General features: G+C 35.4%; 1 protein-coding gene across 3 annotated transcripts in view; it reads right to left on the bottom strand.

The window, feature by feature from the left end:
* The window catches only part of MYOM1 (myomesin 1), a 92,964-nt gene that overhangs the window by 68,621 nt on the left and 1,390 nt on the right, over positions 1–22,953 (bottom strand). For 2 of the 3 annotated variants that reach the window (XM_088131067.1, XM_088131069.1), the window contains exons 2-5: positions 21,771–22,194; positions 13,718–13,843; positions 10,433–10,646; positions 8,096–8,253 (exon numbers count right to left, since the gene is read on the bottom strand). In XM_088131067.1, the coding sequence (XP_087987193.1) occupies positions 8,096–8,253; positions 10,433–10,646; positions 13,718–13,843; positions 21,771–22,156 (884 nt within the window). In that variant the 5' untranslated portion in view covers positions 22,157–22,194. The remainder of the gene's footprint in view (positions 1–8,095; positions 8,254–10,432; positions 10,647–13,717; positions 13,844–21,770; positions 22,195–22,953) is intronic. The other variant, XM_088131068.1, reaches the window with a different exon arrangement.

Genomic DNA, 22,953 nt, shown 5'->3' with positions numbered 1-22,953 from the left:
GGAGATTGTGCCCATGCAGTGAAGGAGCAATTGAAACAGTGGAATGTGTTATATTGCACTGCTCCATCTATGCTGATGCTTGCCAGGAATTACTGTTCCCACTCATCATCAAGCACCCTGGCTGCACTAATTCTTTCCATCTCAAATTGCTACCAGTCGGATTCTACTTTGATGATTACAGCCAAATACTGTCCCATAGTTTGTACAATACACTGTAATCTATCTTCAAACATCTCCTAGATATTTTCTCTTTGGAAACATTTCAAATGCAGCTGTGTATTGAGTCACTACTTCATATCAATGTTTTGGGTCCTTAATGATTCTTATTTTTGTCTTAATTTAATTAGCTGAGTCACTTTAACAATATACTGTAGATAAATAGTCACTATAATTGGACTTTAACTTTTACTTTTGAAACCATAATCCCTCCTTATGTATTAATCTTCCTTATATATCACATCACTGCATTTCCTCTAGATAGAATAAAAATATTAATTACAACTTTTCCATGTCTTCTAGTATTATAATGGTTCTATACATATATAAGTTTGGTAATTTTACTATTCTATTATTCTAAACATTGAATTGCCTTATATAAATTGCATGCTACCTTACTATAATAGTTTTATGCCCCAAATTCTTAAACTTTAACTTACAATTTTACTTGTATTGTTCTATGATTTTATAGCTTGTTTTACTCTAATCAATTTTTGTGCTGTATAGGGTGTATAGATATTCATCAGGTTAAATATGACCCTTTTGTTAGTCATATTTGATCGTCAGGGACCGAAATAAAATGACCAACTGACTGATTGACTGAGTTTCAGTATAATTTATTTCATTTTTATATAGACTCATGTATGTGGTAGAAAGGTATATAAATAGATAAGGCAAATGTTAAAAACCAAATTTAAAATACCAGTATTCTTATTTTAATAAACTGATTTAAGTATTCATTTAGTTTATGACAAATTGTAATCTGCAGTACTGTTCTACTATCAGCATAGTTCCTTTTGACAAACAACAGAGTGACATTTAGTTGGATCAGACTCCAAATTATTATATTTAGCTCTTCTGATACAAAGGCACAACAGAAAGTATTTCTTCTGTCCCTCTTCACATTCAGAGGTGTTGCCTTTCAACAGCTTGTGTCATGGAAAATGTAGATCAGTGCACACAAGTGTTAAATATAAATGGAACCAAATTTTACCACACTTAACAGCTGAACTAAATCAGTGGATTCTTATGGATTATTTAGCATGGTATATTAACATTTAGTACACATGTAGGGGGAAAAAACTGAATCAAGGGAGAGAATGAGCCTATCTTAATAATACTCAATTTTTTAAACTGCTATATTCTTCTACATATTGCAGCAACAAAACTTTGTTTCCTCACGTTTCAACTACTTTGTATAATATTTTTCAGTATAATAATACTTGATTAAACTTGTATATCTATATTCTGTTTACATTATGCCACAAAAAGGAAGTTATGCTGAAGATGACTTTGTACTAAATTATCAAAGATATGACTTTGTTAAATATAAATATCTATTCTGAATGCTTCCAGGTATAAAATAGCAAAATACCAAACAGAATGAGCCTATGATTTTGATAGGAGGTTTTTACTTTTTTACATTACCAGGAATTACCTGGTGCATACAAATATCAGAACAGCAATACCACTGATGTTCACAATTAAGTGTTCTTATCCTAGACTATTCTTAACTACAATACCTTAATAATTCAAACAAATATAAATGACTGAGGGAAAATAGTGACTGGCTGGACTGCACCCAGGAACTGTAATATCAGATAACAACCTCAACAAAACAGAAACTTTAAAATTACTCTGTGTGTGTGTGTGTGTGTGTGCACGTGTGTGTGTGCATGCGCGGTAGTACTGTCCACATATGCATTTGTACATATATGGGCCTATTTTAATACATGTACATTTGAAATGTTTGAACTGCAAGAATAATTTTTTAATAAATTGATTTGTATAATATCCAGCTACCCATAGCTTTTCAGGATACTTTTTATGCAAAGCATGATTTCAAGGTTATACAGTACCTATGTTAGACCTAATTCAAAAGCTACCCTAATACTGTAGTACAAATATAATGTATTTATTTGTCTTGCTTTTCAATCTCTAAATATGTGAATATATATCTTTTTCTGAAGGGGGAGTTGGAGAGGTCCACAGCCAAGGGAATGTCCCGAAATAGACAGTACCTATGTTAGACCTAATTCAAAAGCTACCCTAATACTGTAGTACAAATATAATGTATTTATTTGTCTTGCTTTTCAATCTCTAAATATGTGAATATATATCTTTTTCTGAAGGGGGAGTTGGAGAGGTCCACAGCCAAGGGAATGTCCCAAAATAGACAGTTTACATGCATAATTGAAATGCCCTGGGATTCTTTATTTATGTAGACAAGCACTGGAGTTTCTAGGGAGTGGTCATGGAGAAAGAAAGTACATTCAACAACTTTCACATATACAGAAAAATTTGAGAATGTCTTACTTCAGGCTATTTAAAGGCAGAGTACTAGTGGCAATTGCCCTGGTCCCAGACATGGAGGAAGCCCCGTCTGAAGTATAATTTTCAGATGTATCAATATTTTTTGTTCAAAACTAATCAGTTAAAATCTCCTCAAGTCCTGCTGTGCTGTCTCACCATGGTGGCGGTGGGGGTGCTCCTGGGAGGAATAAGCGAAGAACGTCAGGGGTGTATGCCAAGAGTATATATTCCCAGCAGGGTCACCCAAGGCATGAAGGTCATCCCAGCTGCCAAGCTAAAGCAAGCAGGCACCTATACTGGGCAACACCAATATAGGAAGATGCTGGAGGCAGATGATCACTTTAGTGACAATGGCAAAGGCATCAATTCATACTGCATGTGAGAAGGCAATGGAAAACCATTCCTGTATTTTTACCAAGAAAACCACATGGATAGAAAATATAAAATGATGGATGATAAAGTGTTGGATGATGGGCCCCTCAGGTTGGATGGCACTCAACATTCTACGAGGAAGAGCTGAGGATTTTTCAGGGTACTAATGGTGTTTATGGTGTGGCTAGATTAAAGCCTTTGGGAGGCCTAGTTGCTGCTGTTGCCATACAGGAAAAGAAAATCCAAAGCTGCAAAGATAGAATTATAGTAGGAACATGGAATGTTTGACTACACGAAAGCTCAGCACAGTGAAAGATGAAATGAAACAACTACAAATTGACATCTTAGGAATCAGCGAATTGAGATGGACTGGGACGGGACACTTTCAGTAAGAAGATCACACTGTTTATTACTCAGGTCATGAAAAACAAACAAGAAACGGTGATGCTTTTATAGTTAGGAAGGTTATAGCAAGAACAGTATTTGGCTACAATCCAATCATTGACCAAACAATATTGATTAGACTTTTGTGGACAACCTTTAATACGACGATCATTCAAGTTTATGCTCTAACCACCAATGCAGAAGAAGAGGAGGTTGATGAGTTTTATGATCAAGTCCAATTTGAAATGGACAGAACACATAAGCAAATGTGCTGCTTGTGATTGGAGACTGGAATGCCAAGCTAGAAACACGAAAGAAGAAAATGTAGTTGCACTGTATGGCTTAGGAAGCTGAAATGAAGCAGGAGACTGACTTACCAATTTCTGCCACTCCAATTATTTCTTCATTGCTAACACTGTCTTCAAACAACTAAAACAATGCCTCTATACAAGGACATTACCAGAGAGAGTATATAGAAATCAGATTGACTATATTATTTCTAAAAGGAGTTGGAGGAGCTCAATTACAATATCAAAGACATGGCCAGGTGCTGAGTGTGGAATAGATCACGAATTGCTCATGTGCATGCTCCAAGTTAAGCTAAAGAAAAAGAAGAAAGTCAGTCAGCTTCCACAATATGATCTTGAACATATAACCACCATTTTCTAGGAGAACATCAGGAATCACTTTGAAGTCCTGAACCTCTTTGATAGAGAACCAGAGGAATTAAGGAATGAACTTAAAGGAATTGTTAAGGATGAATGTGAAAAGAGACTGCCAAAAATGAAGACAGAGAAGAAAGCAAACTGGATGTCAGAACAAACCGTGGAAATGGCAAGAAGAGAAGAGAAGCCAAAACCAAGGAAAATAAAAATTTCAGAAAGGAACTTAACAAAGAGTTTCAGAGAGCTGTTAGAAGAGACAAGAAGCAGTATCACATCAACATCTGTAAAGACATTGAAGATGGAAACAGACATGAAAAAACAAGGAAAGTCCTTCAAAAGTTCTATGAACTCAGAAGGAGGTTCCAACCTCAAACTGGTATGCTAAAGGATGCCAGTGGACAGATATTAACTGATTCAAAGGAGATCAAAGGAAGATGAAGTAGTATACTGAAACACTCTACAGTAGAGATGTCAACATCCAAGATACCAAGATACACTATGCTGATGAAACTACCCTGATAGCCGAAAATTCAAAGGATCTGCAAGCCCTAGTACTAAAAGTCAAAGAACCCAGTGAAAAAAATGGGACTAAAATTAAATATAAAGAAGACAAAACTAACGACAACAGGTAGAACAACCAGTTTTAGAATTTACAATGAAGATATTGAAGTGGTGGATAGCTTCTGACTTTTATCAACAGTAAAGGAACAAGCGGTCAAGAAATACGCCACAGACTAGCACTCGGTAGAGCAGCCATGAAGACCCTGAAAAAGATATTCAGCTGCCATGATGTGTCTATATCTACAAAGATCAGAATGGTGCAAGCCATGGTATTCCCTGTGATACTCTATAGAAGTGAAAGTTGGACTTCACAGAAGCAGGATAGGAAGAGCATTGGCGCCTTTGAACTTTGGTGTTGGAGAAGACTCCTGAGAATACCGTAGACAGCCGAGAAAACAAACCAATGGATCACTGAACAAATCAATCCAGAGTTCTCACTCAAGGCACAAATGACCCAGCTCAAATTATCCTACTTTGGACACATTATGTGAAGACCCAGCTCTCTGGAAAAGGCTCTAATGCCGGGTCTTCACATAATGTGAAGAGAAGTGGATGACCAGCAGCAAGATGGATGGACTCAATTATGGTAGCAATTAGTGGGTAGCATTGGGAGACTTGAAAGAACAGGTTAGGGATAGATCAAAAATGATTTGATGGCACATAATCAATCAATCAGTCAAAATCAATTATTTAAAATACAATGCAAAAATTATGTCAGGTTTCTATACATGTGCCAGAGCACTAACTTTAATGGAGAAGAGAATTATACTGTTATAGTATGCAATAAGAAGAAAATGTGAAAGAGGGGGACTGCTCAAACAAACATTCTCCCACCTTCTCTGAGGCTCTCAGAGTCTTAAAAAGGCTATGGTTTAAGTAGAAGGGCACAATCACAGATGATTTCTGCAAGATACCTAAATAGTATACCTAGAAGCTCAAAATTAAGTTAGTTTTCTAAAAATTAAATAATTATATTTAATTCTTTTACAATTGCAGAAGTCTTACAAGACCAGCAATGTCATGAAATTTCATTGTAGTAATCTGAGATCTGCATTTCTCCAAAAACTGAGAGTGGTATGTGTTCTTCCCTCCCTTCCCGCCCCCCCCTTCCCCCATTTCTGTCCAGTTTATCTCTTTATACAAGGCTGGGTTTCCAGATTCCCACAGTCTTAGCCAAGCAGAATATAGGACAGAAGTCAGTGATTACAAGCTCACATATGTTCTTGTTATGAAAATCAGCAGCTCCAGGATAATCCCTGGAAATTGGGGAAAGTATTAGGAGGTAGCATGTAATCTTTTCCTCCCATCTCCTTTCCTAATGTAAATTATTTTCTCTTATTAAAGCTATTTTGAAGGGAAAATGAAATGAGGTGAGTACCTTCACAGAGTACCATTCCCCTGATCTTCAAAGTAACCCCCTACAGGCAATCTTTTGCCCTGCAAACATTTTGGGATATAGCTCCCATAATTTCTAATTATTGCCCATTTCTAGGGTATACGAATGTAAATGTAAATTAACTTGAAAGACCAAATCTACTGTACTAATACCAAATTTAGCAAGAAACCCTTAGTACTTTTGAATCAGTTTTGTCCAGGATGTAATAATGGATACATTTTTTCACCGACCTGCAAAGCAGCAATTCTAGAAGCAACTTGCAGCTTAAGAACTTATTTATTAAATTAAAGCCAACATCACATCAACTGGCCTAATTTTTGGACTTCTTTCTTCCTGTATCCCCAGCTTTTAGTCCCACCTTATATTATGAAGAATTCTGGGAACTCAGGAGCCTGCACATTTTTTCTGGCACTTTAGAGGTTAATGAATCTGGCAAGTTTCTTTTTCATTTTTAGGTTATTTTAAGGAATACAATTTTATTTATGACATGAAATAAGAGCCCCATACTTTTAGCATCTGATAAGCAACATTCCAGAAGAGGAAAGACATTTACTAATTTGGGACTGCAGCACATTTACTGTTATTATGTGTTAGCAGTTCAAACCTACAGCTGAAGTCACAAATAATATGGGGTTTCCATATCTTTTTCTACTAAAGCTAATAATAGAACATGATTGAATGTAATGTAATTCACTATGCCATATAAGCATTTATTCAAATAAGAACACTTAGTGTTCACACTTTTATAATTTTTCCATGCTTGTATAAGTGCTGTTTGTTTCAAGCATGTGAATGACATTTGCTTAACAAGTGATAAGTGGCAGTTATCATATTTCATTTCACATCCCAAAGCAAACACCTGTTTGATGCGCATTCTTTCCATTGATAGCTAAAATATTCAAAATGCAATTCTCTGCATGTTCAGTCAGTAGGAAATCATACTGAATTCCTAAATATAAGGATCAAAGCTTAAATATTCAGTGTTATCACAGTTTACAGGAAAGTACTGTATTGGATTCCATACATACACCTAAATGGAGATATATAATAAAATTAACAATATATATATATTGTTAATTTTATTTAAAGTAAATTCAGTTTATGATCTTGGATGTAGCTGTATAAGAATATTGGAGTGATGCAGTTTTAAATCACTTGCATTCTCAAATTATATTCCTGGCATGCTATGAAGTCAAAAACAAGCCAGAAGGGTAATGGAACCAATATATTTATTCAGGTCCAGACATTACTGTGCCAAAGTACCTTTAATCACATTCTCATATTTCTGACCTTGAGGGGGTCTTTTTCTTGCTTCTTCATCAACTTGCATTTATTTTTTAAATAAATAACTTTTTTATATACATTCCTCCTAAAATATACACATTTAATCCTTTCTCCTAATACTGTTATCTTTGCAAACTTTCCCTAATACAAATGTATTTGGAAAATGACTTTTTCCCCAATAAATGCTTTTTAATTGGCAAATTGTGCCACAAAATTCAGTAGTGCCAAAATCAAACTATTACCGTGTTCAGTATGCATATTGATTCAAGAAGTACAGTCTGATAAATTTATATCAAACATGCATTTCCCCCTCATCAGAATCACTTACATTTGAAATTTTTTCTCATTTGAAAGGCTTGACTCTTTTCAATGAGGTTGCCAATATGCACACACAAAGTAAACAGATACAGATTCCTCCCTTGAAATGAATGGTTATACATCCTTTAGATTTTAGATTGCAAGCCACCATTAAATGGTTTTTAACAATGAACAATACAATATAGAATACACGAATGGATAAATTATGCAAAATTATTGCTCATATGGTTTGGAACACTCACACTTGGAATTAATTGTTGTGTTGTAGCAAGAGTTTTTGGCTAATGAAAACATAATCCTTCAGTTTATTATTATTATTATTCTCAAGCCCTCTGTAGCAGGAATAAGATAACCCACAATGAATACATGTACTGAATTAAATAAAAACATAAAAATATTTATAATTTATAAAATATAATAATGTAAGTGTGAATTACTTTAAGCATACAAGCGTTCACTATACAATGTTAAAAGTTGAATTTGATTACTTCTCAATGCAGTATTTATAGTAAGCTTTACTTTTATGTTACCTATTCTAAATGCACCACTTCATCAACTTACAATGCTGATAAACAAACAAACATACCATGTTACACGAGGTACTGGCCAGCCTCTCACAGTGCAGTGCAACCTGACATTCTGTTTTTCCCAGACAGTATGTGAACGAGGTTTGATAACGAATTCAGGGGCATGTAACAGACTATCTTCATTTAACTTTCTGTGGAATTCTTGTGTCTCTGTTAACTATAAAACAAACACTTCACCTTAAAAAATCATCCTCCGGACATGCACTAGTGTCCTAAGAAATAAAACTTACCTTTGATCTAGACTACTATATAAAATACATTTGTCAAACATTCATAAATGTGATTCAATATGACTGTGATTTTCAATGTGCTACTTAAACTTTTTTTTCTTAAAGAACATGATCACAGGAAAAAATGAAAACATGTTTGCTTTCTCCAGCTTTAGACTTTGGCAGACCCAGAATAGGCTGCCTACCACTTCCTGAGTGCAGAAATGGATAATCTCCTCCTCCTCCTCCTCCTCCTCCTCCTCCTCCTCCTCCTCCTCCTCCTCCTCCTCCTCCTCCTCCATCTGAGCCAATTGCAAATGCATCCCATATCAGTGTTTTCCAGCTTTAATTCAAATGGATGTTTTCTAACCCAAGCCATTTTAGGACCTTCAGCATGGATGGTCTCCAGCATTTCATTCTAATCTAGATGCAGCCTTGGCTCCAACTGGCTGTGCTGCCTGGCAGGCCCCTTCCCCTTCAGTGGCTAATCACTACATTGTGCAGCTGTTACATTCTGGGCTGCTGGGCTGATATGTTCTTTCCTGATGGGCATCTGCCATTTTTAAAAATACTGTAATCTTACAGTTTATGATATAATGTTTACACTTTACAATGAACTATTCTTACCTCTAAAAGCTCATGCTCCATTTTCCAGCGGGTACCCTTTCATTTCTACCCAGTCTAGGCAAAGCATGCCCCCCTTACTTTCCAGGTCCTGCCCACAGCACTGTATTGCAAAGCTCCCCTTCCCTTCTGTCCTTTTTTAAAAAAAATATATTAAAGCTGCTTCTTTAGTTGCTGCTTTGTTTCTATGAAGCTGAGCTATCAGTTCTTCCTTATTGCAAAGCTTCCATGGGTCTACAGAAGAATGTAGGAATGAAAAAGCAACCTGTTTCCTGTTGTTTTCATTCTGGGGTGTCAGAGTTAGGACAGTACCATAAGGAAAAAAAGAAAAAAATAAAGGGTCTGGATTAGTGTAAAAGGAGATAATGTGGGAAGAGAGGGCATCCATGTGTGCAAGCAATTGGGAAAGCAAAGGAAAGGCACAGGGATGAGCAACTAGTGAAAAGGGAACAATCTCTAAAAGGAAGAGGCAGGCACTGGTGGACCAGTCCACACAGGAGCCAGTCAATGAGGTGTGCCTTCTCTGCATGGGTTGGAAGGGAAAGAAGCAGGGGAATGACCATTCGGGTCTTGCAGTGGCCATGGTTTGGACTGAGCACAAGCCCAACTCTATTCCCAACTCACGGCAATTTGACAAGTATTCCTGAAGTTGGCTTAAGAAACAGCTGAGAGTAGCATGGGAAACAAGCAGTTGAGGTTGCAGGGCAAAATTGTCCTTCCTCTTCTCAGAGCAGAAATCCTAATACTGCTTTTGCATTTATATGTTGAAAGACTGAAAGGAAATAATGAGCCCAAGTAAAAGAGGAATGTGACTTTTCCCATGTGAAACTACTGAAATATTAGTATCTAATATTGGAAACTTGTTCCTCCCAACATTAGCCCCCAGGATCCCTTCTGATGTTACACGAAGAGAAAAAGGGGAGTGTTAGAAATTGGCCAGACCATGTGCCAGCTGGGACAATAGAGCTGCTGGTTGCAAAATCCTTTCAGTATGCTCATTCACACTCCAAACCAACATACAATCTACAGCAGTTCTGGAGCTGGCACTGATTTATTTATTGGCTTCCACAACATTCCTTTTATTTAAACGAGTACTGGGGATGGGAAACTGATCCTTCTACATTCTTGCCCTTCAACAGGAGCCAAGAAAGATGCTGGAGTTCTTGTTCTCTGACAAAACAGATAGGATTACTCTGCCCAATCCTTATACACCTATAATTCTATCATTTTTATCGGTAGAGGAAATAGGAAGAAGAGCTGAAGAATGTATTCTACTTCATATTTAGATGCTGAAATCCTGCCAAATGTTTTTAAGTCCTCATGGTTCAGAAAGAAAATGAAGAATGTTTTATTTTTTTCCACTGAAATCAAAGAGAAACACAAGAACAAACAATGGTTTGCCTAAGTGTGGTATCATGTCCTGTGTTTTGATATTTTTTAACAACAGTAACAAGAACCAATGCCCCACATCATTAACATGTTAATGAAAGAATGACTTAATACCGTTTTCTTTAAAGCCATTTTTTCAGCTGTCTCCCGTATTGCTACTTTTCTTGATTTTTTCTCATGTTTTTCTTCTTCTACAGAAGAGGAAATTTTCTTTTTGGTTGCAGTAATCCCTTCCCCAGATGCAAAAAGGTTCCTTCTGGCAATATAAGCAGCACTTTCCTTAATTCTTTCTTCTTCTGTATCTGTAATTCCACTGACATAGTTTTCTCTGCAATAATTAAAAAAAAAAACATCCATAGCATAGTGGAAAACAAGGCATTTTTTGTTAATATTAATGTATCAAGGCAATGAACTTTCTACATCAGCCTTTCCTAATTTGTGCTGTAGATATAAGACTTAGGCAAGATGGTTGTGGATGATACAAATTTTAGTCCAACATGTCTGGATAACAGTATGGTGGAGAAGCTGTTCTACATGATTTTCTTGAAAAACATTAGTAATCATCAGTCTTATTGTTGCTTTAGCTTAAGAAGATAAAGGTAAATATGGGAAGATACCAACACACATACAAGATATCAGTGTTATGACTTTCTACTGTATATCAAACGAGTCAATTCTTTTTTAAAACATTATAGCTATTATTCTTTTACATCTGGTGTACATATATTTCAGTGTCAAAATAGTATACTTCCACAATATAAATAGTAATGAAGACTAAATTTTGGATGCAGCAAGCTATTGCCTAGAAAGATGGCACCTGGCATTGGAAAAAGCAACAGTAATAGACTATTTATTTAGCTTTTCAGTCAGCAGCTGCAGTTATTGAGCATAAGCAATTCTTCACATGTAATGATCTATCTGTTGTGTTCTTTTCATATTTTATCAATATTTTTAACACAAATGCCAATTCATTGAAATATGCTGGTGAATGTTATGGTCAAATCCATATTTACAATTTATCAGTATATATTTGAGAGATATACTCACTCTGAATATCAAAGTTATGAAATGGGCTAGCCATATAATTCTAAAAATTAATTCAAAACATTGAGCAATTAGAAAGGGTACAGAAAGCATTCCTGAGATGGAGTGCCAATTGTCTAGGTTGATCCTGAATCAATCGTTAATGATATTAATCTTCAATCAGAGAGTTTAGAATAGCAGATTTACATATAAAGACAGATAACTGATTGACACCTTTGGAATATTAATACAGTAATATTTATACTTTCAGATGATGCCATTCAGTAACTCTTGTGCTAGCTAGGGATTATGTACACTTAAATCCAAAATACCTCTGAAGGTCACCAATTTGGGAACGGTTTCTTTCAGAACACCCACAAATCAAATAATAATAAATGTCAAATATTATAATTTGTGAAATGTTAATAATCCAGCCATAGGAGTGGGAAAAGAATTGCAGTAAAATCAGTAGAAATCAGAATGAATAAATTTGACTAGATCATGCTAAGGGCTGTTTTTATACCATGTTCACCATGCAAAACATTTTAAAACCATTGTTTCACCGTACTTTATTTACATTTTTGGCTTGCTTTATCATGGAAAAATGAGATTAAATTGTAGCTTTATACCTTATTTTCAGAAATAAGTTTTGTGGGACTAACTGCATTCAGTTTTGTGAGACTAACTGCAAACCAAGGGTATACAAGACAGCAGTCTAAAAGTGGATGACTTGCATAAGAGCATTCTATCAGAATATTCCTAAATTAGCTTTGGAATCCAATTACTGCAGGTCCAAATCTAACTTTATCAGTTGGCTGGCAACCAATACAATAAATGTATCAGCTCCCTAGAAGGAATTTGATTTCTTTTTTAACCCTATGACCTCTCTCTAGCAAATCATGTCACAATGGAAAGATGCAAACTGATCTAGTTAATAATGTATATATGGTTTGCAAGTATAACATGAATCTGAGTTGTTTCCTTCAGATAATAAATAGGTGGCAGTGGTATCACACAGCCCATTGTTTTCTGGCATAAAGGATGGACTTTCCAATAGCAAGCTCAATTAGACTTATTATGGGTCAAATTAGCTTTTTATCCCTTTAAGAAAAACTGACAGAGACTAAATTGACAGGATTTATATATTACCATATATATATATATATATGTTATATATTACCATATTTGCTTTATATGATAACATTTAAAGTAAATTCTGTAAGCTCAATCTAAAAACACTTGTTAAAAGAAATTACCAATGTTGGAAAATAGCAACAAGTATATCCAAACTAAAATCATACTGTCAGGTAAGTGTTGAAAAAACTACGATGCTGGCATTGCATGTAAAACAGACCTTGAACGTTTTAAAAACCATTTCCCTGTTTCTTACAATATGAACTGAACAAATTAAAATAATTTTGAAAAACCTGTTTGTTGCTCTGGTAGCTTTAAACAGTAAATAATAATTGGTTTTTGTTCACCTAGTCTTGGATACTATTGCAATAGTTTCTTACTCAATTATATACAATAAAAAGTTAGAACAAATTAATCAGGAATGCAGTATATATGTGTGCACGTATGAGAGAGCAAAAGACAGCTTTTTTTGTCTTGTCATGAATATACTGGTTTAACATAATTTTAAATTGAACAGACAGGAAACAGATCTTTTCTGGCCTAAATTAGAACTCTGGAGTATCTGCATCCATTTTAAGAAGAAACTTTTTCCTGAAAATTTCATTATAAAACAATGAAAATTTGGTCATACTGCTTATTAAAGAATTCACGATTTCAGTAGCAATTTCGACTACTAGAAATTATAGCCTCCTCTGTAACTTTCACACCCACCAATCTTAGTTTTTAATTTGGTTCTATGTAAAAATTCTTAAATTCAAGTTCAAATTCACTACAACTCAAATGTATCTTATCATGTGTTTATATTGATGGAGGACTCAATTTTTCTATTAAAAATATCACAGAAAATGCAAAGCAGTGAGATACTTGAAATACAGTATTTTTAGTGCAGGTTATCTTTCCTTCTATTTTCTCCACATCATTGATTCCTTTGCTTTTCAGTTATTCGCACATAGGATGTAATCCAATAAACAGTTTCTTAAGAATAAAGTGTCATTGAGTATACTGAGACTTACATCAGAGGAATCATACATAGGACTGCACTATTGGTAGGTAATCTCAGGCAGATTATATTGTCAATCAACCTCAGCATCTATGATATGTACAATAGAAAGACTCATTAGGAATTTCACTATATGGTTAAATTTAGCAATGAAGCCATTAAAAAGCTGTAAAGAAATATTCTCTCCCTCTTTATATCAGTCATTTTTGTCCCATTTACAAAACAGCAGTAAAGAGACATACCTTCCGGTGAACACAGGTACCACATAGTCAACAACAGATGTGTTTTCTTTTTCTTCTGACAATACACTTTTCTTTGCTCTCTTTGCTTTAGGACTCAACTTTAGAGTATGATCTTCTACCAGACTTCTGAAAGAAAAGTCGTATCATTAGATTTCTGAAGACATCTGCCCTAACATTATCTACTGTGATGTAAGTTGAACATAGTGGAAGTAGAAGGTGCCAGAAGGCATTGATAGTCTTTAAATCAGCAATATACATTTCAATCCCATGCCCAGGTTGCTTTTTCCAGGCAGCTATACAACATGCAAACAATCCTGAACTCATATCTCATGAAGTTCAGTGTTCTTATTCCCATTTTATAGGCTAACGTATCTGAGCTTCAAAACTCCAGATCACTAGCTTATGGTATTTCTTTGCTGACATTTAGAAGAAGTCTGGACTTTTGCAGCTCAGATTTAATGCAACTACTATGTTAACTGTGTTTAGAATTTGTAGCCTTAATTACTGTCCTTCCTACTTTCTAGATTCAATATTATTTTTTACCCACATTTGTATATGTCACCTACTTCTTGTGCCATTCTCTCACACAATTTTATTGATGTGTTCAAAAGCACACTGCTGCTTAGACCTTTCTTATGATAAATAAGGCATGAATTCTTGCCTCAAGTTGACAATAATAAACCAGAATCAAGCACAAGCCACACAAATGCATAATTGGGAAGGCACATTGTAAAACAGAAAATGAAAAATACAATATAGCATTAAAGTGTGCAAGGAAAGAAAACACTGCAACACTAGGTACAGTCAATATAATACCTTCCTTACTCTTGCTCATTATACAAAATACATAATTGTACAAAAAGGAAAAATGTCATCAGTAGGGAAAAGCACTGGTCTTAGTAAAAATTATTTATTTTAATACTTGTTTATAGATTAGGTGCTTTTCCCTCAGAATTTTAGCCAATGCAGTTCCAATGATTTGCTGAAACAGTTGATCATTTTTCATTATTTATATCAACTAGATCCTACAATTTCCCCAAGGACTTCATGACAGTGCACTCTCTCCTGTTTCATTTTATCCTCACAATATTATTTCTCTCATCCTATTTTCCTGAGGCACTTTGAAAGTGATTACTCTAACGTCAATCTATGACTAGTGGAATCTCAACTTTCTGCAGCAACTGTTCAAAGAAGAAAGAGAGGAACGCGTATGTGTGTATTTGTGTGTAAAGGAGAGGGAGAAATAAAAAGGTGCCCTCTACTATTGGCATGTCATGCAGCCCCTATACAGATTACTTCCATTTCCACAGGATTCTATAACAGGAATCTGTTTTACTTATTCAGAATTATACAATGATTCTTTCCTGTAAGCATGAAGATTGTTAAAAGACCTTGAGAATATAGCCACAAAGAATGTGCTGAATTTGGTAAAATTGAAATGATAATTTTTTAAAAATCCTGAACCAGGTTTGCATACTTGACATTTTCTATTCTCTAGGTTATTCTCACTCAGCATATTGCCCTCCAGATGTTTCTGACTTCAATCCCAATGATCATCCTTGACTTGGAATTCAACACATTTGGAAAATGCACTTACAGAATTTTGACAAGACAATTAAATGTCTTTTCAATTTAATGATAGTGTAGATATCTAACAAAGAACTACGAATGATGCTCTTCAAATATCTTCATGAACTTGCACTTCTCAGCTACTTCATTGGTCTGTACCTGTCATATAAATGTTATGAAAGATCAATTCCACTGTGCTACTACTCATTTCTTATGGCCAATTCAGTATGGAAGTATATTCCTTTAAATATTTAGCTAGACTCCTACTGGCCTTGCTGTGCCAAATTTTGAAAACTCCTTTTTTCATTCCCCTTGTAATGTACAGTCCTTTGGCTTCCTTGTTTCTTCCTATGCTTCAGCTGGTTTGTATTCTTTTTCTCTCTTCTGATCACTGTCCCACAGAGTTTCCTTTTTTTCCCCCCCAAACTGTCAGTTTAAATTGAGCAGTCAGTTTTGGGATTTCCAAAGTAAAGCAGTATGTTTTCATGACCAACCAGATTTCTCACATTTTAGAATCTTAGATAAGAATCTTAGATATTTTTGCCCCATATAAAAACTGCTACTGCAGATTTTATATGAGGCAAAAATATGGAAGTCCTATAAATAATCTGATCCGGAAACCATCCAGAACAGAATTTTGAAAATTTTAGAGACTCTCAGATAATTATATCATTACCTGGAAATTGAAATCAAGTTATCAGTGAAGATGGAGACTTATTTATATATTTTATAAATATATAAATATAAATAAAGTGCATATTTGAAAATAGAAGTTTATTTGGACTTTGTCTGAACATGCAAATTAAATTTAATATTGTTAATCAAACTTCCAACAAAAAATTAAGTAGCTGCTTTGTAAATATTTCTTGTAGAATTATGGCAGAGGGTACAAATTTTTTAAAAAGCAGCATTGGCATACGCAAAGAGGGGCAAGTGATGAAACATACACTGAAGAGTTGCAACCCATGTATGAAAAAGCAAAACTTTTGTTCTGATGCCAAGCTGCATGATTTATTGTTCTGTTGGTATAGTGTTTAAAAATGAATGCCTATGAAATGCAGCTATAAGATGTACATATCTTATGTGATTGACCTCCAGAATTAGCTTTGAACCTGTGTCATCAACATCAGAACAGATTTATTTTTGGCTTAGCTATAGTGCATTTAAAACCATAGTAAACTCATATTTTCCTCAAAGTACAGAGCCTTGATAAGTATTTTCTTTGAAATGCTGCAGTTTCAGCCACTTTGGGCAGGTTTTCAATGAGAAAGGTGCTTTGATGGCTTTGCGGCTCTCGTTTCATAGGAATCACGCATATCTTTTGCACATAAACTGGCAAATGTGCATAACATGAAAGAAGTGACTGGGAGGGCAGGATGTGCGCAAGCAGTTTATTCTATTTCTGCTTTGCATGGAACTGGGCGGTGAGGTGTTGTTTTTAGTGGAGGCTTAGGGGTAAGGCAATTGTTAAATGACATTCCTTGAGCCCCGTTCTCAGCATTTCAGGATCAGCAGAAGTGAAGACTATCATAGATTAAAGTGTTCTTGATGGTTTTTGGAATAGAAACAGTGGTAGAGTAGACAGTATCAGCTTGAGGGTACATGATGCCCCTAGGACACGTCCTGCCAATGCAAAGATTTTCATTTTTATAATGATTCAGAAGGAGTGTTGCCCCCTGTGTTTGATACCCTAGGCCAGTGTCTGTCTGTCTGTCTGTCTGTCTATGTATTTATTTATCACATTTATATAGCCACCAAGCCTACAAGCCTAAAGCCAGCCCTGAGCATAGATGTATCTTGAATTATTTCTTAAGAGGCTCTCAAAATTCTCAACTTACAAGAGAAATATATATAAAACATGAGCAACTTGCAGAAGTAGATTCTGGCTATCATTTCTGTGCCACAATACACAGTCTGGACAGAGAGTGAAATTTACAGGGTAGAAACAACAGCCAAGGGTTTATATTCTGCTCCACTTTTTTAGAGCTTAAGGATCAACATTTGGTTGAGCCAAAAAAAGCGAACCCTGAACCTGCGGGAAAAACACTAGAAGGAAAAAAGTGAATGGTCTGATAGAGATTTGGTGTACGCTGTAATCAGCAATGGTTATAATATAGTCATATTAAAGTATTTAGATATGTTTCCAACTCTTTATATTAAGATTCTTATATTGCAATACTTCCCTTTCGAGGCTTCTGTCCAGCATCACAGATGGAGTATCCACTCTACTTATAAACTACATAGTTAGATTAATTTGCATTACAGTACTAGCATTACAGTACTGGTATAGGAATACTCAAAACAAGTGTAGTGGCTTAAAAAATATAAAGAAGCCAAGCTTTCAGTGAACTAGTTCTTTTGCATTACAGAGGTAAACTAGTTCTTTTGCACTACAGTATACTGAAAAATTGGATACAGTATAATAAGTTCTTTCTTCTTTAATTTCCACCATGTTTCTGAAGACAAAAATTTAAAGTATACCACTGTCTCAAGCCTACATTTGCATATAATCTGGGGGTTCTCCTGGACTCCCAACTCCTGCTCAAGGAACAGGTGGCAGTTGTGGCCAGGAGGGCCTTTGCGCCACTGCAGGTTGTGCACCAGTTACACCCTTTCCTGGACCAACAGGCCCTGCTCACAGTCACCCACGCCCTAGTCGCCTCCCACTACTCTAATGCGCTCTGCATGGGGCTGCCCTTGAAAAGTATCTGGAAGCTTCAGTTGGTTCAGAATGCAGTGGCCTGCATAGTTTTATGCAAGCCTAGATTTGCACACATTTCACCTCTCTTGTGGGAGCTGCATTGGCTGCTGATTTCCGGGTCCAATTCAAGGTGCTGGTTGTCACCTTTAAAGCCCTACATGGCTTGGGGCCAAGTTATTTGAAGGACCACCTTTTCCCAGTTTTATCTGCCTGACCCACCAGATCAGGGAGGCAGGATATGTTACATGTCCCCCCTATTAAGGAAGTCCATCTAGTGGGACCGAGAAGAAGGGCCTTCTATGTGGTGGCTCCCTCCCTGTGGAACATCATCCCCAAAGAGATAAGACTGGCCCTCTTGACCCTCTTCCACAAGCCGCTGAAGACATGGTTTTGTCAGCAGGCCTGGGGATCCCAGGTCAACCTGAAGCCCATCAAATGGCTAGTATAAATGTATTGTTGTCACTAGGGGAGTGGGGGGGGGGGGTAGAGTGGGTTTAGTATTGGGATTTTTATTTTTGTAAGCTGCACGGAGTCACCGTGAGTGGATTGGGTGGCCATATAAATTGCTTAAATGAATAAATAAATAAAGTGAAAACCATGTCATTGTTCATATTTACATTTCAGTTTCTAATCTACCTCTACCCAAACTTCTATCTGGGTCAAACATGCAATCACTATAATAATTTTTATAGCTCTAATTATAAAGGAAATGATTGTTTTGTGAATCTAGATTTCCACAGGTAAACTGAGATTACTGAAATATATTTACCCAGAAGTCTTACTTTTTAAGGATGCCTAGGTTAGTGTAACATTGCATCCTTAACATTACACAATATTTTCTCAAAAGGATAAGCATGAAAGTGCAACTATTTTGAACCAGGACAGCTGGTTTAAAAAATGTGTTTCTCCAGACAAGGATGAAACGGTACTATTCCTGTCAATCCCTGAAAACATGGAATCTACCTGAAAGTAAAATATAAACTATGTTGGGGCTGGAAAAATACACATATGAAAGCTGCCAAATGTTATGAAACAGCTCTCCTTGAAATCAGAGAGCAATGAAAGATACTTCTCTGGGGAAATATTGTTCTACATACTAAAGAAGAACCTTAGCTGCATATCCACAGCTGATGAATAAGATTTTGGAACCTGTTTTTGAAAATTGAGAAACGTAACAATAATCTTTTCACCCTTAATGATTCAGATATAAGGTATTATTAATGATTTCAGTAATGTCCTGATGAATAGCCCTGGCAATCTTCTTCAGTAAACTGGGGACAAATTTGTTGGTCCTTAAACACTGTTCAATTCATCACATCACAACAATTGTTTATGGGAGGTTTTCATTAGTTTATAAGGTTGTTATTCAGATTTTAAAAAATTAAATTCTGGATCCACTGTGTATTTTTTCTTTTGAATTTTTAAATTTTTCTTGTGTGTTCTATTTTAATTTGAATTTCTAACTTATGATTAATCCTACCAAGGAGTAGAGATTCAGCTTCCATGGAAATCAGTAAAACAAGTTACTCATGACTGAAGTTCCATTGATTTAAATAGTGAGCCAAGAGTTGTCCTCCAGCTACGCTATCATCTTTCTAGGCTTAGGAAATGTATGGGGCTGGAGACATTCTAAGGAAAGGAGAGGAAAGGAATAGCATACTGTACGTGGACAAGCCAGATATTTAAATAAATGTGTTTTTAAAAAATGTGGGGTGGGGAGGATCCTGTTACTCCCAATAAGCTCAGGGGTCTGGAAAAGGCACTCAGGATATAGTATCATTGGATATTTTGTTAAGTATTAATGTATTATTATTTGATTGCACTTTAATAAGGCAAATAAAGCTTTCGTAGTCCAGACACAATTGGTCCTCTTTTCTTAGTTTATCCAGAAAGTGATTTGCGTATTTGTACTGAACTCTCATTCTATTAAACATATATTCTGTAGAATTTGCTAATGTAGGAGACAGTGTTTTGGAGGGAAAATGGCAGCCTCAAAGCCAATCTTTGTCTTGCACTGAGCTTCTTGGAGATCTTCCTGTTCTTTTGAAACTAGGTACTTCTCTATGGCAGCCACTTTTGGACAAGCCAGAAAGCAATGGCAGCAGACTTGTAATACTAGCAACGGATGACTTGCTCCTACAAGATAAAGCACCATAGCAGCAAATGTAGCCACAGGCCTCTAAAAGTTAGAAACCATTGCTTTACACATCAGCTACTCACCACATTATAAAAGCTATCAAGTCAAGCAATTTAAAACACTCACCATGAGGCAGCTGAAAAATGTAAACTGCTTCTAAGCCTACAGGACAAACTAATTAGGAGTCAAATGTCTAAATTCCCCCCACTCCCCTTTCTCTACATCTCAGCTGATGACTAAAGACATAGTTCATGACATAAAAAAGGAACTTCTTCAGGTTACATTCAGTCTGCTGAACTGGGGTTCCCCCTCTGGCCAAAGTACAGAAACATTAGAATATTTGGCCATAGATTATGATCAGGAAATTATTGTAAGAGCCCAGACTAACACTTTTTAAATGAATTTTGACATTACAGAAGAAAATAAACATTTCTACAAGATGGTAAAAAAGTGCAAAAAAAAAAAAAAAGACAGCAAGGACTAATTATAATTCTTGGACTTCAAGTAAGGCATTTATCTTCCTTTCCTTCTTGACACATAATCTTATAAACTGAACTAGCCAAGAATTCTTGTTCTTAAATAATCCATCTGAGCTTTGGGCATTTACCATTAAAACTATTTTCTGAAGCTGAAATAACACAGCCAGCTGAATAATGAATGCAATCATACTTTCATCAGTATCAGTAATCCAATTATACTGGTCACATACTGGGCTCACACACCAGCCTAAATCCATCTAACAGATAAATTAATCACTTCAGGGGGAAAAAAAAATCTCTCTTCTAAATCTGCTGAGAGATTGAACACTTGCACTGCACTTCCTTATTGTATTGGATTTCAACTGCTAATGCCAAATTATCAGAATGAAGTATGAACTCAATTAACAATACAAAACCATTTGTCTTTCTTCAACCTCAGATACCAGAATACTGCAGTTACTGACAGGTGATGTAATTCAAACGTTCCTTAAGATAAATGGGTTCTTTTCATTTGTATTTATTTGGCAACATCTATAGATTATCTTTACTTCAATTTCTCTGACTATAACATTATAGAAATAAATCACAGTGCTAAAATGTGAATTCAAAGCCAAAAAAAGCATAACAAAACAAGTATATCTAACAGTCAGGAAAAACAGCAGTGGGATTATGAATTTGAGCTAGAATCAAGCAGAAAGTTAAGCAGAAAGTTTCTTCTCCAGCTATTTTATTTGTAATCAAATATTTGATTAAATTACTTTTCCACCCAGGGGAAGGATCATAACCTTTCTTTCCATAGGCAGAAAAGCAGCTGTGATGAGTGTTCTCAATGACGGAAAAAAATGGCTGAGAAGAGAAGTGTTGAGTGGCTTTTCTCCATTGCCCCAGTCAAATCCACAAACTAGCATGACTAGTAAAAGTGTGGTCAACAATTTGTTTTATGACTGATAATGTGACATCCATTGTAATCTACCACAAGACACATAAATGGTTTTACAAACCAGGTTAACATTTAAGGTATACACAAATGGAAAGAAGCATTTTGTAAAAAGGTAATCTGAGAAATTTTATTGTCCCAACAAATATTTATGATCACAAAATTTGATCCTGAGGGAATGAAAATGGATGGGAAACTACCACACTACATAAAATTGTGTTTTACTCTACCCGTAACTGTATGGATCATATCCAAGACGATACGCTTCAGCTTTCTTATTGACCAATTCAGATCCAAGACGATGTGCTTCAGCTTTCTTACTGACCAAATCAGATTCTAGACTATAAACTGCAGATCGTTTACTGTGACCTGCAGATTTGTGGGCAAGGCTTTCCATTAATTCTTGGCTGGCTGCTGTAGACTTTTCATCAGAAAAAGCTGACTCATGACGGTAGGCTGATGCTCCTTTGTGACTGTAGGCAGCAGAACCATGTGTATAAATGGCAGATTGGCGCTTTTCTTCTTTCTGGTATTGACTTAGTGTGGATTCTAGCTCTTTGTGACGATAAGCTCGGTCGAAATGCTGATGATGCCTCTGGTAGAATGGTAAAGACATTTTGGAATTCTCCTAATTCAATTCACACTTTGGATAAACTGTCAAAAGAAAAAAAACACTAGTTAGTTGTTATTCTCAATTCTCCTATGTTTTATGTTTTCGTAAACATAAAAAACGCATCAGATGAATACTTCTCTTCTTCATGAACTTATCCATAAAGAAATCTGCTACTAAGATATAATTAGCATAAAAAACATTAACAATATTATAAAATATGAAAGTTGAGGAACAAAATACTCACAGGGATGTAAATAAAATTTAGAATGTGCACAAATCACGTCCAGTTCCATGAAACATATTTTTCATTTGATATTTATGAGCACAAGCATATTTCTAAAAAATGTAGTTTTCATAGAACCCCTTTCTATGAAAAAACTGATAGTGGACACAGGTTAAAAAGAAAACAAAATATCCATTTAATCTAATGTAAAATCCTTTAAATTTAAGCTTAACATTAAAAATAAAATAGTGGCTCCCATAAAGATATTTTTTCCTCTGATTAGCTCTTATAAAACAAAGAAGCAGGATGGGAATCTGTAATTGTTCTAAATCTTAATATATCTTTGTCAGTTAGGAAAAAGGTGTAGTTTACATTTTAAAATAGTTACCATTCTAATTTTGAAACTGCATTTTCAAAACTGAGATTTCAAAAAATTTTTATGTTTAACCATCTCATGCTATTATATCTGAAAAATCAAAAATACAATCCATATTTCAGATCCTTACACTTGCAAACTGAACAACTTTGCAATACAACTGATACAATATATAAATTTGTACAACATATCATGATTTAT

Source organism: Python bivittatus, unplaced genomic scaffold (assembly GCF_059951505.1).
Source record: "Python bivittatus isolate LINGU-HERP-01145 unplaced genomic scaffold, Pbiv_v1 ctg000840_np1212, whole genome shotgun sequence".
In the NCBI taxonomy this organism is placed as follows: Eukaryota; Metazoa; Chordata; class Lepidosauria; order Squamata; family Pythonidae; genus Python; species Python bivittatus.
Note: the sequence above shows the minus strand (reverse complement) of the source record. Positions and strands in the feature narration are given on the sequence as shown.